Source organism: Piliocolobus tephrosceles, chromosome 13 (assembly GCF_002776525.5).
Source record: "Piliocolobus tephrosceles isolate RC106 chromosome 13, ASM277652v3, whole genome shotgun sequence".
NCBI classification, from domain to species: domain Eukaryota; kingdom Metazoa; phylum Chordata; class Mammalia; order Primates; family Cercopithecidae; genus Piliocolobus; species Piliocolobus tephrosceles.
This window is the reverse complement of record NC_045446.1, coordinates 29,253,483-29,269,114: the sequence shown is the minus strand read 5'-3', so window position 1 is coordinate 29,269,114 and position 15,632 is coordinate 29,253,483. Positions and strand designations below refer to the sequence as shown.

Here is a 15,632-nt window from a genome sequence, read left to right as displayed (position 1 = left end):
ATTCTTCTGTGGCTGGGAAACAGTAGCCAGCAATAAAATGCGTTTTGGCCTGGCCTCACGTCCATGTTCTGTACCTATTCGTTTTCTACAGGATTTGATGCCAAGCCTAGTCAGGACTTGGCAGGAGCCTTATGCCTGTACATTACAGCCCAGAATTTCTACCCTTTAGGTGTTTTAAAGAGAAGCAGCTGTTACCATCTGCCAGATGAAAGGCTTTGCCTTTGAAAATAGACTGTGAGGCATGTTCAGGCAGAAAGGGGCTCTCTGGAGATCTGGGAGGATAGAACTCAGAAGACCTGCCACTCATTTGGATTGCCATACAACTGTAGGCAAAGTATCAGTGATGTCTAGTTTCTATCACAGTGAAGGAGAGAGAACTATGTTCTTTGGGTAGGATGGAATGATGTGGGGAGGGATTGTAGGTGAGGCCAAGTGGTGAAAAGAGCACAGACCTCAGAATCAGAAGACTTGAGGTTTACAGTCAAAGTCCTGAATTCAAGACCCAATGGTAGCGGCATCCACCAGCCACCTGAGCCGCTGTTTACTCTTTTGTAAAATGGTGTGATGCTCTCCTACATTCATCAAGTCTTTTTGGTTGCATGGAACAGAAACCAGCTTATGCTAATGTAAACAGAATAAAAGGAATTTATTGGCAGGATCTGACTGCATTCTTGCCATTGGCTTCTGTAAGGCAGAAGTGTGTCAAGAATGGACTAGAAAAAGAAACCCGAAAAGTGTTACACCTCAAGAAGTACTTCCTGCATTTCTGTGAGCTTCTGCTTTATTCTTATTTCCCCTGCTTCTCTGTCCTCATGGAGGTGTACTGCTGCCCCACAAGTTTGTGTCTTAAACCTTCAGCCATGCTCTAATCCCAAATGTCAGGAACAAAGACTGATTGATCAGGATTGCTTTAGGTGTCTACTACGGGGTCGAATCAGTCCTGGGCATGGGAAGTGAGGGTCACATAGTAAAACTGTGGCTGCCAGAAGCTGCTTTTCATACTCTGGATGAAATATTTAGAGAAGGAACTATATCTTGTGGGTTGGGTCGAGAATCCAAAAAGGGTCTTGTGAGTATAATCATCATTGAATAAACTCTCAGGTGCTGTAAAGAGAAAATGGTGTTATTTCTAGTCAGAATATACAACCATCTCACAATGATACCATAAGGAATCAAGGCATAGTCCTGTGCAAATCTAAAATTGTCCATTGACTAGCCAAGGTCTGAGTCTACACATTTAAAGTTGTCTTATTCTAGGATTCTAGTTTTTCAAAGGGCTGTAAGAGTCAGCATTCTCCATCCTCTACCTTAGCAATACCCTTTTCACCTCCTCCACTCCAACAAAAGCTTCCAAAGGAGATCTTTTTTCTTAAAAAAAAAAAAAAAAAACAACTGATTTCCATGATTCAGTATAAAATTTGGTAAAGACTAATGAATTAGGACTCCATTAATTTAGCATTTTCGCTACATCAAGAATCAGAAAGGGATTAAACTTCTCTATCCCCATATCTCTTAAAGCCAGGAAAGATTTGCTAAGTGAAATAAAAATGTGACTTTGGACAAGTTTTGTAACCTTTCTAAGACTTTGTCTCCTTATTTGTGCAATAGAAATTAACTTCTCATAGGATTGTTGTGACAATTAAATGACATTAGACTTGACATGTAGAAAGTACTAGCTATTAGCTATGATGTTGAAGATAACGGTGGTTGTAGTGATGGTAGTGATAACTCTAGTGGTGATGGTGGATAATGGTAGTGGTGGTGGTGATGGTGGTGGTTATGATAGTGGCAGTGGTGATGGTGGAGGTGGTGTTAGTCTTCAAGGCAGTCATGGTGGTTGTGGTAGTGTGATGATGGCAATAGTGGCAGTGAAGGAATGGTGATGATTAATTATAACAGAACCAAGAATGTATAAATTGTTCTCAGCACATAGTAGTCACATAGTGAATGAGTGCAGAGAACAAGCAGTTTTCAGACAATTACAAGGCTCTTAGTTACCATTTACATATCAACCATGGATATATCCAAAACAAATCATGCTTAAATGTTCATTAAAACAGATGCCTGAAGCCTTCCAATAGATGTTTAACCACTTTGTATGAAGTGGAGAAAAGAGGAATAAATATGAATTTTAGTTACTACATGAACATAAAAGAAATATAATTAAAAATAAATATAATTACATTTCCCTTAAATAATAGTGCATAAAATATAGACTGTTTCACTTGTCTTCCTTCCAGTCAGCTTGCTACATGAAGTCACATATCATTAATTCAAATCTCATCCTCAAAAATTCACATTTCTAAATTTATTATCATCCAAGTCTAGGATTTATCCTATCTGCATACTATTTTAACCTCCAAAGGTCTGTGTAAAACCCATTTTGTGGCTAACATGGACCTATCTAAAAAAATCCAGATGCATCTGTCCCCTTGGCACTTCTAGGGTGCAGCAGCTACACCAATTTCTTTATTTGCCATAATTTGAAAGCCTTATTAATCCCAAAGGCTCAGCTCTGTAATCAGACTTAGCTAGCTTGAGACTAATCCTTAGAGGTCATTTATTTTTCATGAAGTTTGCTTCCCAGCTACTGGTTTATTTGGACTTCACTAATAATTATTTCGCTAGAGCTTTTTTCACCACTGCTCATTTGTATATAGAATTCACCCTGTGAATATGAACTAAGGATGAATTTTTTTTAAGAGTTAAAGTTTAACTGGCATGTCACTTTTTCTTTACTGTGCCAGATCATTCCTTTTCTGGGAAGCAATCCTGTGAAATAATTAAATATTGTTCCTTTAAAAGTCTGTGACCTGCTGCATTTGTAATCCTTGAATTCCATGATTCAGTCCAAGGTCTCCCAGCTTTGCATTTCACACTCCTGCTCACATTTGGTTTAGATTTGGGTTTTCTTTGCTTGAGAGGAGCAGGATTTATTACTACCAGTCAGAAGCCATAAGGCCCCAATATTTCAGCAAAGAACACTAGTCTGCCAGAGTGAGTAATGCTCTGGCTACACTCAAGTGTCCCTGAACCAGTCACCCCAAATAGGATGTCATTGCTTGCATTTATTTAGAAACTGTCAAGTTGTCTACATGTTTCTACCCACTAGTTCATGTGATTCCTGAAACACCCCTATGTGTTTTGATGCAAGAAAAAAAAATAACAGTCCCTCATGCATTTCTGTAATACTTATTTATGGAGCACAGTGTATATGTTAGGGACTGGGAGCTGAGTATGTGATAGTGCCCCAGAAGGACATGTCCCTGTTCTCAGGTATCTTAGAGGTCACTGAGTCGCACCACGAGGCAGGCACCCCAGGAAATGGTCTTGATGTCTTCTTTCACTGACTACTCATAATAAACTATGGGAAAGGTCTGATTACCCTTATTTTGTGGCTGGGATTACCGAAACTCCCAGAGGTTAAGTCATCCTCTGATAAGGGGGAAAGCCAATGCTCAGACCTGGGCTTTCTCGGTCCAAGGCTGCTAATTGCATACTGGATTCTTTCCAAATAGTGTGACCTCATGTCAACTCAAATCAATTCAAGTTTCCTTTCCAGTTTCCCACATCCCATGGTTTGGCTTAGAAAGAAAGGTGGTGCAACACACAATAGATATCAAGCATCTAAGAGTTTGGAAGGGTTTGTGTGACCAGTGAAGTGGGCAAGGTGTTTTGGAATGGAAAGTGGGTGAGAGGGGAGCTCAAAGAGGTGATCCAGGAATTCCCAAAGGTGAGCCTTGACTCAGTAAGTCACCAGGTCTGTTATTTGAAATGAGTCATTTGTGGTATGGGGGCAAACAACTTCAGTCCCTCACCAAACTATCGGGAAGAAGGCAAACAAAATACTCCCCGCTGCTGGGGAGAATAATCCTAATTACAGCCCCTAGAATTTGCATGCCCTTCTACAGTTTGCAAAGTACTTTCAGACCTGTTTTCTCCTTGGTAGAATTGTTTACTGCACTAATAGAGAATGGACCAGGACTTGATATGGCCTAGTTTGGTAGATTTATATATTTTTAAAGAATAATCCTCTGTCAAAATGTAGTTTCATGCAGTGGTCTGGTATATAAAACTGATGCAGGTGGAACTTCTGTGGTTGGGATGGGGCCTGGGGAGGGAGAGGCACAGCTTACTCTTAAGCTTTTACTCTGACCACTATGTCTGCTTCTGAGGAGTCTCTAAGGAACCTCCAGGTTCCATGAAACACAGTAAGACAGACATTGTTCCTAGTGAATCCCCATGTCACTTCACTTTCTTCCTCCAAGAAAAGGAACCTGAAATCCCTGGAGGTTGCATGAGGTGAGCAAAGCTGCTCATTGTCCTGTATTCTTGTGCATGGAACCTCCCAGGGCTGGTTTCTCATGTGGGTAGGGCCTGAAGTCTTATCTGGGAGTCAGTTTGCCCCCAGTTGTTTCAAGAAATAAAGTGTCCTCTTGGTCGCAGACAGCAGCAGCAACAACTTTTTTTCCTGCAGACTGGCAGCATTTTCCAAGCACCGGCTCTTCAGGTGGGAGTTTCGGGGCGCTGTCTTCATTCCAGGCTGGCAGCTCTTTGAGTCATGGCATGCCAGCTTCTGAGTGGCTGAGGACTAGATCCAGACAAGGATTTTTCAGTCCCAAACACTCTTCCTGAAAATGTAAGAGGAGTAGTCTTTAGTCAAACAGAAAAATTTGCACTGGACTAGACAATGGTGGTGGTTGCACAATACAGGTAAGGTACTACATGCCACGGATATATACACTTCTAAAAGGGGGAAATGGTAAATTTTATCTTATGCATATTTTAACATAATAATGATAATAATTTTAGCTATGTACATTGGCTCCTTATTTCCTACAGGATCAAGTTCAAACTCCCTGGCATAGCTTACACCCTGTACTCCCCACACCTGTAACCTCATGTCTGCTATCTTCCCCCAGCCCCTTCATCTGATCTATGTTCAGATCAGCTGACATTGTTCTGCATTCTCTGGACAAGCCACGTTCTTTCACTTTTCTATGCTCGAACATAATTTTGCTTTTAGTAATGACAGCAAACACTTACTTAAAGTGCTTACTGCATGCATATATAGACATAAATCTAGTGCTTAATACATGCAGGGCTTTTGAGTCATTTAATCCTCATCAATTCTATGAAGTACATAGATACTATTATTAAGCCCATTTTATACTTGAGAAAATTGAGCTAATTGTGTTAGTCAAGGTCACACAACTAAGAAGCAGTCAAAATAGGGTTTGGATCTAGGTGTTCTGACTCCTGAATCCATGCTGTTCATCACTACACAGTACTACCTGTGAATGACTTGTCCCTGTAGTTTCATCTGAAGAATTCCTCCTCCTCCTTTGAGGTCTGCCTCAAATATCACTTCCCCTGTGAAGACTGCCTGGTGTTCTCCAGGAGAGAGTGTGACTCCCTTCTCTAGGAATGGTAGCACCCTGAACACACACATTTTGCAGCATATTTCACCTTGCATGGTAAAGGCCTGCTTGTGAGTTAGTTTCCCTACCAGAGGGTGAGGGCCCTGGAGATAGTGCCAGGTGTTGTTTACCTTGATACCCCACAACACTCATTACATGTTTGATGAATGAATGCATAGGTGGATGGTTGGGTGCATTTCCCTCAACTTTTCAATTTCTTGAAATAAATAACAAAATCTTACCTTCCCTCAGAAGTTCTGGCATGGTTCCTTCAGTCTTGCCACAGCCACTGATGATCACTTTCATTTTCTGTGCAATTCACCAGGCAAGAAGTCCTTGCAGATTTACTTTTAGTAGTTCACATGAAAAATAAATACTGCATTTGATTTCCAAACATTAAACAATAGTATATTATAGGTAGATATAGAGTTAGCATTCAAAGTATATATTTCAATCTCAAAAGGCTTCCCCTGAAGAATATTACAATCTCTTTCTCTCTTTAAGATCTGCTGGGTAGAAGAGGTGGGAGAAAATGAATTAATGTTTACACAGAAAGGAGGATAATGGGGGCAAAAAATAATAGATGAATGTATGGGTGGATGAGAGAATGGATAAAGTGACAAGTGGATATGTTGATCATGGACAGATGGGAAATGAGTGGATATGTCAATAAACAGATATGTGGGTGGATGGGTGGATGGGTGGAGAAGAGGATGGTGGATGGTTGTGGGTTTATGAAGAGGTGTGAAAAACGAAGTGCGGAATGATGGATGAGAAGTTGTATGGGAAGATGAATAGAAGAATAGGTGTATGAATACATTAAAAGATGTGTGGCTGGATGAATTAATGAATGAATGGGACGATGGATGGACCTAAGTGGTTAGTGGATGGACAGGAGGATGGATGGATGCGAGAGCCCCGGAAAGACATAAGGAAAGATGGGTGGATAGATGGATGGGTGGATGGAAGGATATTTAGGAGGATGAATGAGCATGTGTGTGGAGAGAGGTGCCCACATCCACTGGCTTGAACACATGGATTAGCGGAGCCAAATGCCAGCCCTATGACCGGCCATCAGTAGCTTTCCCTGAGCCCTTCTGCCAAGAAGCAAAAACTCATTCAAGTCATGTGGACTTCACTTGTTTTTGAGGGGGAAAAGAATGAGCTCTCTCTCTTTCCACCTGGAAGATTCACCAGCTCCCCACCCCTCACTCCCCACTGTGGGCACGGAGGCACTGCGCCACCCAGGGCAAGACCTCGCCCTGTCTCCAGCTCCTCTCCCAGGATATCCAACTACCTGTGTAACCCAGAGATCTTTCTCCAGCCGGATTCAAAGAGAAATTTAGCGGGAAAGGAGAGGCCAAAGGCTGAACACAACGGTGCAAGCTTTTATGATGCAGTCATCCCCTGTCCTGGCGTCGCGGGACCAGCGGGAGAAGAAAGCCAGTGCGTCCCGGGGCACAGGGGCCGGAGGGGTTCGGAGGCACACGCACCCCGCGACACTCCAGGTTCCCCGACCCACGTCCACGGAAGCCCCGATTATTTACAACCTCAGCAGAGCACGGGGCGGGGGCAGAGGGGCCCGCCCAGGAGGGCTGCTACTTCTTTAAACCTCTGCCGGCTGCTTAGTCACAGCCCCCCTCGCTTGGGTGTGTCCTTCGCTCGCTCCCTCCCTCCGTCTTAGGTCACTGTTTCAACTCGAATAAAAACTGCAGCCAACTTCCGAGGCAGCCTCATTGCCCAGCGGACCCCAGCCTCTGCCAGGTTCGGTCCGCCATCCTCGTCCTGTCCTCCGCCGGCCCCTGCCCCACGCTCAGGGATCCTCCCTTTCCCCCTCGCCCTCGGTTCGCTCCGGACACCATGAACAAGTTTTGGTGGCACGCAGCCTGGGGACTCTGTCTCTTGCAGCTAAGCCTGGCGCAGATCGGTGAGTGCCCGCCGCATCCTGGGCAGCAAGATGGGTGCGGGGTGCGCAGCCCGGACCGGGAGGTAGCCCCTCCTGCTGAGTTGGCCCTGGGGGACTGGAGTCAAGTGAGTTGCCTGCGAAGTGCATTGGGCTCCGGAAAGCAGGGCTGGGATTTGCGCTAAACCGTTGGAGAATGTGTCTGTGGAAGCACCGTTTGGTTGAAAGAAAAAGAGAAAGAGAAGAAAGTTTGTTGGGCAGGCTGCCGGCGCGCAGTTTTGGGCGAGGTCGCTAGAGCTGGAGCACATGGCAGAAAGTAACCGTTCTCCTGGATGCGCGCAGTCGGTGTCTGGACTAACAGGCTCCTGTGCCCCAGGGCTTGTCAAGCCCCACCGGGCTGTGTCTAGGCAGGGCAGAGCTAGGCGGGGCAGGAACTGGGGCTAGAATAGGGCGAATGGCTGTTATCAAGGTGGTCACAGAAGGGGTCACAGTTGCAAGTGTGAGACTGGCTGGCAATGGGTTTTCCAGAAAGGGGTCCTGGGTTCTCTCAACTACCCACTGAGCATTGTTCCAAAGCTTACAGTCAGCACTGCCACTGCCACCTTAGCGCTGTGGAAGCCTGAACCAGCTCCGCGGTGAAGTCTTGGGTCTCCATGAGATTCCAGCCTGGGACAGGGAGCATGAATAGGAGAGGCAACCACTGGACCAGCTGCTTGGTCCTTGCTACCTCCTGCTTCTGCCAATCAGTGTGGGGGAAATCTCAAGAGTGAGGTGGCTCATATTCCCTGCCTGGCAGCCTCAGAGCAGAGAGAAGAGCCTTGATACCAGGGACACTGGGGCTCCAATATCTCATCCCAACAGGGTCAGTGCTATGAAGGGTAGGGACTGTGTGTAAGGTATATTCTAGCACGGCTCAACTCCAAGCATTCTCTTTCTTTGTCTATATACGTACAGATAATTACACGGCCAATTCGCTTATCGCTGGCCAAAATTAATTTTTCTCTTAAGAAGTGCCAGCTGGGTCATTAAGACAGCTCAACCTGCATGCAGTAAATTCTACTCAGCAAATATTTATTAACCCAGTTCCACGGGGGTACTGAGAAAGTGAAACACAGTCCCACCTGGTTACTTTAGATTGAGTACCCAGTATAACTTATCTTGAATTACTTTCTGCTTTCTGTATCTTCCTACTTTCTGCAGTAGGAAGAAAGTGACCCTAGGTAGAGGCTAGACAGGATGAGTTCTCTGTGCACATGCATCTCCCTTTCTGTGTGAGTAAGAGGTCATTACTAGGTGGGGATTTGGGGATCTAGGATTTATACTACTGAAGCTGAAATAGTAATAATAATGACAGCAATAACACAGCCGGTCACAGTGGCTCATGCCTCTAATTCCGGGACTTTGGGAGGCTGAGGCAGCAAATTTCCTGAGGTCAGGAGTTCAAGACCAGCCTTGGCCAACATGGTGAAACCCCATCTTACAAAAAATACAAAAATTAGCAGGGTGTGGTAGTGCAAACCTGTAGTCCCAGCTCCTTGGGACGCTGAGGTAGGAGAATTGCTTGAACCCAGGAGGCTAAGGTTGCAGTGAGCCAAGATTATGCCATTGCACTCCAGCCTGGGTGACAGAGCGTGACTCTGTTAAAAAAAAAAAAAAAAAAAAAAGCAATACAGCACTAGCTACCATTTACTGTATATTTTCACTGTGCCAGGCATTATGTTAAATCCTTTCCGTGTGTTATCTCATTCTCCCCTCACAATGGCCTAGTAAGAAGTTTCCTGTTATCAGGCCTGTTTGACAGGAGGAAAACTGATGCTTAGAGAGGTTAAGTGACTTGCTGGCATTCACATAGCCAGGAGCAGTGCTGGATGGAAAGCCAGCTCCACTGAGCTCCAAAGCCTAGGTTTAGAATATGTTAGACTGTATAAGATGGACAAACTTGGAAAGGATTTCAAGGAGGAAAGGATTTTGGTGGACTCTAGGCCTTAGGGAAAGTTCCAAAAGGGACTGGAGCTCAAATAAGCCCTTGAAAAGTGAAAACACTCAGTATGGGAGAGAAGAGTCAAGTTGGAGATCAGGGAGAGCCCTGGGCCTGGTCTCAGAGAAGAGGGCCCTGGTGGTTTCCCTATGGCCTCTAGGGAAGTTTATTTGTATGTTACCTACCAGTGCCATCTTCTGCTTTGTCTTTGGGCATTCTGACTCCTGACTCCTTCCAACTTGTCTCCCTGTTTCTTCTAAAGGGCCCCACCTCCAAGTATTTGGCACCTCCTAACCCTTGAGGTTCTCCCAGAGACCGGCAGGCTCCCTCCTGCCCCGAGTTTCCACGGCCTCTTTGTGCAGCATCATTTAGAGGAAGCACAATGAAGTGCCAGTAGCAATAACTGCCCCGGCCCTCGCTTTCATGTGCTTGTAAAGTTGTTTGGCAGGAACTGAGACTTGGAAAGGAGACATGACTTTGTCACAGGGCTTGGGGCTGGGCATGGGGTGGGTGGCGGGAGGGAGAAGGAGGAAGGGGGAAGGAAAGGAGCTCTTGTTGCCCCATTCTGGGGAGTGGTGGACTCTGGACAACCAAGAGGAAACTTTGGAAAGGAGCAAGGCTTTCGGAAAGAGGAGGGGATCCAGTCTTTGTACGGGAAAGCAAAAAGTGGAGAAATGGCCAAATGTACTTAAGTGACATTGGACCCAGAAACTCTGAGTTGGGGAACAGATGTCTTGAATTAGGGGTCCTGTGGAGGAGGAAGAAAGTGACCCTTGTTGGAGGCCAGCAGGGATGAGTCCTTCATGCACACGCATCTCCTTTTCTCTGTGGGTGAGGGGCTCTTTGCTTGGGAATTGCATGCCTGGTGTTGAGAAAGAGGTGAACGTCTGAGAGTCCTGGGGCTTGGGGCTGGCACACACTTTTCTGCTCCTTTCTCTCTAATTGAGCATTAGAGACTCCGCCCCTTGTGGAGAGTTAGAACTTTGGCTGTGTTTTCCCATGTGAAGAAGCAAAGAGGCAAAGCTTCATCTCTGTTGGGGCTAGCATTGATTAATTGAGGTATTCCCCATTCACACATTGGACACCTACTTCCTGCAAAGGCATGGTGACAAGTCCGTGTGTGGGAGGCTGGCAGCCAGAAGGAAAATGTTCCATTTGTTTTCTCCCAAATTTCCCCACAAAGGAGGGGATGCTGGACAGCATGGAATTCTTAGTTTATGACAGATTCCCTTCCATTCATTCAGGAACTATTTCCTGACTCATTGTCATAGACTCAGAGATGGGAACTCTAAGGATCATTTAGAAAACCTGAAAGAGAGGGACTAGTGACTTCCCCTCTCTGAAACTTATTAAGATATTAGGGCAGGGCATTTTTCACTGGTCTCTCATATATCTCTATCATGAGGACTGTGGGAGCCTCAACCCCAACCCCTGCACTGGGCGGGGAGAGTGTGATCTACTGGGGTAACAACATTTGTTTCACGCCTTAAATACTACCTTACACAGTCATTACAATTTTATATATTACTCTACAATATACCCAATTTGAATTTAATGCAATAATAATGACATATAGTTTTGACCACATAGCAGCGTTGGTGTTTGAGAAAGATTCTCTGTATTGTCCTGGGGCTTCGAGCACCTCCTGGAACATCACTAGATGGTTAGGAGCACTGAAGTTTCAAAAGCCTGACACTCTGCTATGGTACCATATGGTCCTATGTAAAGCAGGGCCCTAAGTCCCGAGTCCCTGGGAAATACCACTCAGTGAGCACTGACTCTATGCTAGACATGAAGCCAGGGGGTAGCACAGGATATCTTATCTAAGCCTCCCAACAGGCCTATACACCTAGCACTATCTTAACTACATTTTCTAGATAAAGAGATCGAGACTTGTGGAGATTGCTGACTTGCCCCAGGGTCCAGTAGTAGAGTTGGGATTTCCCTGCCATCTAACATCCTCCCATGTTAGACTCCAGTGCTTATGCTCCTTCAATTCATTACGTGTCTGGAGGACTTTGAAAACTGTGCGTGGCTCTCCCACACTCCCTGTCTCCTGTGGCTAGCATAAGTAAAGTGTCGCGTGGGTGGCTTCTCTCTCCACCCCCGGCAGGCTGTGGACTCTTGGCTGCCCTGCCCTGGCCTGTCTCCCCAGGTATGGCCACAGATATCAGAGATGCCAACCAAGTTATTTGGAACTAAAATAAGTCACTTCCCTTATCAGAGTCCAGCTGCCCTCCCAGACATGCTCTCATTTGCAGGCTTGGAATAAAGGGAGAGGTGGTTGCTTGTCTACAAGACAAGTTAGGGCAATGCTCTCTGCCTGAATATTAGGAAAGCAGCACTACAGGAGCTCTCACTCTGACCTGGCAAGCATTTCACATGCACTGACCCAGAGACCCACTCCTCACATCTCATTAGTAGGTTGTGTGACCCCTGGCAGGAGGCTGACATGGGTCTTGAACTGAAACCCACTGTGTGGCTCTAGGTGACACATGGCCACCCAAGTGAGGTTTTGGATCCACCTGCAGTGTCAGATGCTTCAAGGCTGGGGTCCCCTGATGGAGAGGAGGTGGTTGGAGATCACCTGGGCCTCCCCAGCACTGCCTCCTGGCTGGGGCTGGGGCTGGGGATAAGAGAGTAACTGCACTTGTGTTTCCCCAGCACCTTCGCTTTAGCTCACTCCAGCCAAGAGCCTGAAAGGGAAGTGGTTCTTGTGAAAGAATGAGCTGAAGCACATGGCAGATGCTACCAGGCACTGTGTAGTTTTCAAAGGGGATCTTTTTCTGCCTCAGAGAGAAATTCTGGGGTTTGAACAGCAAGAAGCCGATGACTCAATTTCCTTTGTGTCCCTGCTTTAATGGGAAGGTTGCAGGCGTTCTTTAGAATGGCAGGGTAGGTTGATACCTTCTACCTTAAATTTGAATCCCACTTTTCACTCACTTAGCAGGTTGAATTTTTTTAAGTGTACCCCCCACGGCTGCCCAACTGGGTTTGGGAGGCAAGTCCGATTTGCCAGAGTAAACCAGAAGAGGTGCTTTCTAAAGTTTGTGGTTCTGGAGTCTGGTCTGGCATGGATACAGTCATTGTGTGTTCCAGATTTTCCAGGAGAGTCAGGATCTCAAATATGCAAACACTCTACCAATTGACGTATAGTGTATATTTTGACTAAATGTTTGTATATTTTTCCACAAATAAATGCATGACTTCATGTAATTGAAAGTCCAACACTTTTAAAAAACGCTTTTTGCATAAAGAAATTCACATCTTTACAACTCCTTAACTAGGACGGTGTCAATTAAATTAATGTTTGATCCAGGACATGTGTACTTTGGAGATAAGTCTTTCATATTCCTCCTCTCTCCATTGCTCAATCGCCCCACTGTGTGACGTACCAAGATAAGCCACATGTTTGATTCTTGTTTGCTGGATGTGGACATATACACATCGCAGGTGTGCCTGTAAGTACGTGCCTGATGGATCTATGTGTGTGGTGGGAATTGGTGATGCCAAAGAATGCTAAAGACTTTCATGCCTCTTAAAGGGGAAAATAACCACAAGAAAACAAATTCTAATGTATCTTCTCCTGTCTGTCTTCTGCAGCACTAGGGGAGTCCCCTGATAACAGGCATCATGTCATATTCACTTTTGTGGGCCCAGATCCCAGTAGTATTGACACATAACTGTTGAACTGCAATGAATGTCTAGAATATAAGTCATGATATCTATATATATGGAAGCATGCTGTCAATATGGCTAAGGTGCAAATACATTTATGTGTAAGTGAGAACCGTGGTGACGGCTGTGTTGCTCGGGACAGGGCTGAGGAGGGCGCTTGGCTGACTGACTGCCCACCACAGGCCTCATGTTTGGTCTACCCCAAATAGTAAGCTCACCCATCTGTTTGTTTGTGGCTTTGCTGGCTGCCTGCTGTGACCGCTGGGGACATCTGGCTAAAGACAGGGTTACTAGATAGTTGGGCTGAGAAGGGAGTGGGAGCCAATGAGATGAAGACACCAACCCCAAATTTAAGCCTCAAAACAAGAACACTCCCCAGCAGCAGCCAGCTTGGAGTTCTAGTTATTTTGGAGATACTGATATGAGGTTAAGATCCTTGGGTGAGAGGCCCACACTCCTCCAGCCCCAATGCAGGCTTCTAGAAGGTGGTGGCAGAGGACAGAAGTAGAAGTACTACACAGGAGATTCTTGCCTTCTCTGTTGGTCTCTTTGGGCAGTTATCAAGCTGTCGTCTGGCCGGATACTACTGTAGCTTCTTCAGGGGCAAAGCCATAGGGAATCCTGACATCCAACAGGGAGCCACTTTGGCAATGGCAAACCGTGTCTCCTCTCTACAGAGCTTGTGATGTCAGAAATTACCCATAACTGGGGCAGGTTTTGTTTTCCTGAAGATTGTCTGCCCAGCTAGACTTGAGAGACAGGGAGACAAACACAGAATGAGGGGGTGGGTCTTGTGGGGGTGGGGAACGATGGAAACTCGCAGAGCCAGATCTCCCCGAGTTTGAGGTGCACTGGCTGCTTGGGTGTGTCCTCCTGAGGCAAGTGTCCCTGCTAAGTGCAAGTGTGGGCAGACAGATCTCAGGTGGGTGGGGAGGGACTGAGTCACCAAGGAGGTGATTTGCAAAACTCAGGTCCCAGAAACTTTCAGGTCTTCAGCTTTTAAAAGTAAAGGTTAATTGCAAAACTCTGGAGTTTAGGGAAGAGATTATTCACATAGACCAGTCATTTTGAGTATCTGCTGTTGTGGCATTACAAGTCTCCTTTGGCAGTGCCTGAAAATTCATTTGTTTTTGAGAGCTCTTATGCTTTTTCTGCTTGCATCTTTGCATAAGTTCTATGTTTCTGAGAACTCTCACCACTATTAGTAATAATAGCAAACACTTACAGAGTGTTGGTCATGTACCAGCGCCATTCTAATTGTTTCCTATATACTGCCTTGTTTAATCCAAACACTGACCTCATGAAGGTGGTGCTGATATTATCTGTCTTTTACATATGAGGAAACTGAGGCACAGATAATTGAAGTAACTTGCCCAAGGCCATGCAGTTGATAAGTGATGGTGCTGGGATTCAAACTCACATCTGGCTGCAGAGTTCATGCTCTTTGTCACTACATTAGAGTGCTTCTCCTCGTATATTAAGATGTCGAGGCACCCCAGAAATCCAGACGATTGTACCTGGAAGTCCTGTAGTTGTTTTCAAAAACTTCATTTGGGAATCTAGTTGTGGGTGAGGTCATAACATCCACAGAGCTTTTAAACATGATGTCAGAGAAAGGGGCTAGAATTGCAAAAATGAAGGAGGAGGAAGTTGTAACGGAAACTTCTTCCAATGCATATTCTGAGTTGACTCATTCATTCCGATCTCTGAACAGAAGCTCTACTCTCTTCTATGTGATGGAAAGTTGAGGATAGGGTAGGACTGACAGGGATGTGAACTCAGTTGTTTGTTCATTAAGATAGGTAGGGCTGAAAGGGATGTGAATTGAGTTGTTTGTTCATTATCACTTCATTATTTGTCACCTGGATGAAAGGTGAAGGTGGCTGATTAGTGGTTCTCCATCATCTAGAACTTTGACTGGGAAATGAGCTAATCAAATAGCAGCAAAATATTTGCCCTCAGCCTACAGGCCCTTGGTTCCAGGGTCTTCTCTCTACCAGCTAGAATGGATGAGGAGGGAGGGAAACTCTGAGAAAAGAGACTGTCAAGAGTAGGGTTGTACATATCCAGGGCACAAGGAATTTGGCAAAAGCTGGAAGTGTGCTATAGCCCTTCTCTCCAGCCCTAGCCTAAACCAGATGACCAGGCTTCTATTTGGCCCAGCATGTGACCATCCCATCAGGGAGCAAGAGAGTTTCCTCTGGGTACCCCTCATTGAGAAAAAAGCCACCCAGGAAAGGAGGAGGCAAGGCCCCCTGGGAACTTCTGGTTCAGTCCACCGGAAGGGATGCAGGCCTTTTCTTGGGAATGGGGACTCATCCCAGATTTCAGCCCCCTTCCCCTAACTTTTTAAAATTTTTTTTCAATTTTAATGTATCTCTTTACACTTAAACAGGCCTGCAGTGACTTCTAGGAGGACCCACACACCAATCATGGAACTAGGCAGCATCTTTTTCCACTTCCTTTCCAAGATAGTAGCACGGTAACAGTAAAGCCCCTTTGTAAGTGTTCACCATTATGCACATTAAGATGCCAGGGAGAGGGCCGAGCACGGTGGCTCATGCCTGTAACCCCAGCACTTTGGGAGGCTGAGGCGGGCTGATCACCTGAGGTCGGGAGTTCGAGACCAGCTTGACCATCAAGGAGAAACCCC

General features: G+C 45.6%; 1 protein-coding gene and 1 long non-coding RNA gene across 4 annotated transcripts in view; one reads left to right on the top strand and one right to left on the bottom strand.

Moving 5' to 3' along the window:
- Nucleotides 1-3,727: 3,727 nt before the first annotated feature.
- On the bottom strand, nucleotides 3,728-7,026 carry LOC111521917. Its single transcript, XR_002725116.2, has 3 exons — nucleotides 6,718-7,026; nucleotides 5,663-5,767; nucleotides 3,728-4,631 (listed from the first exon to the last, which is right to left on the bottom strand). It is a non-coding gene; the product is annotated as an uncharacterized LOC111521917 (long non-coding RNA).
- Nucleotides 6,859-15,632, top strand: part of CD44 (CD44 molecule (Indian blood group)) — a 92,459-nt gene continuing 83,685 nt past the window's right edge. For 2 of the 3 annotated variants that reach the window (XM_023185573.3, XM_023185575.2), the window contains exon 1: nucleotides 6,865-7,347. In XM_023185573.3, the coding sequence (XP_023041341.2) occupies nucleotides 7,281-7,347 (67 nt within the window). In that variant the 5' untranslated portion in view covers nucleotides 6,865-7,280. Of the gene's footprint in view, nucleotides 7,348-15,632 lie in introns of all 3 variants that reach the window. The other variant, XM_023185574.2, reaches the window with a different exon arrangement.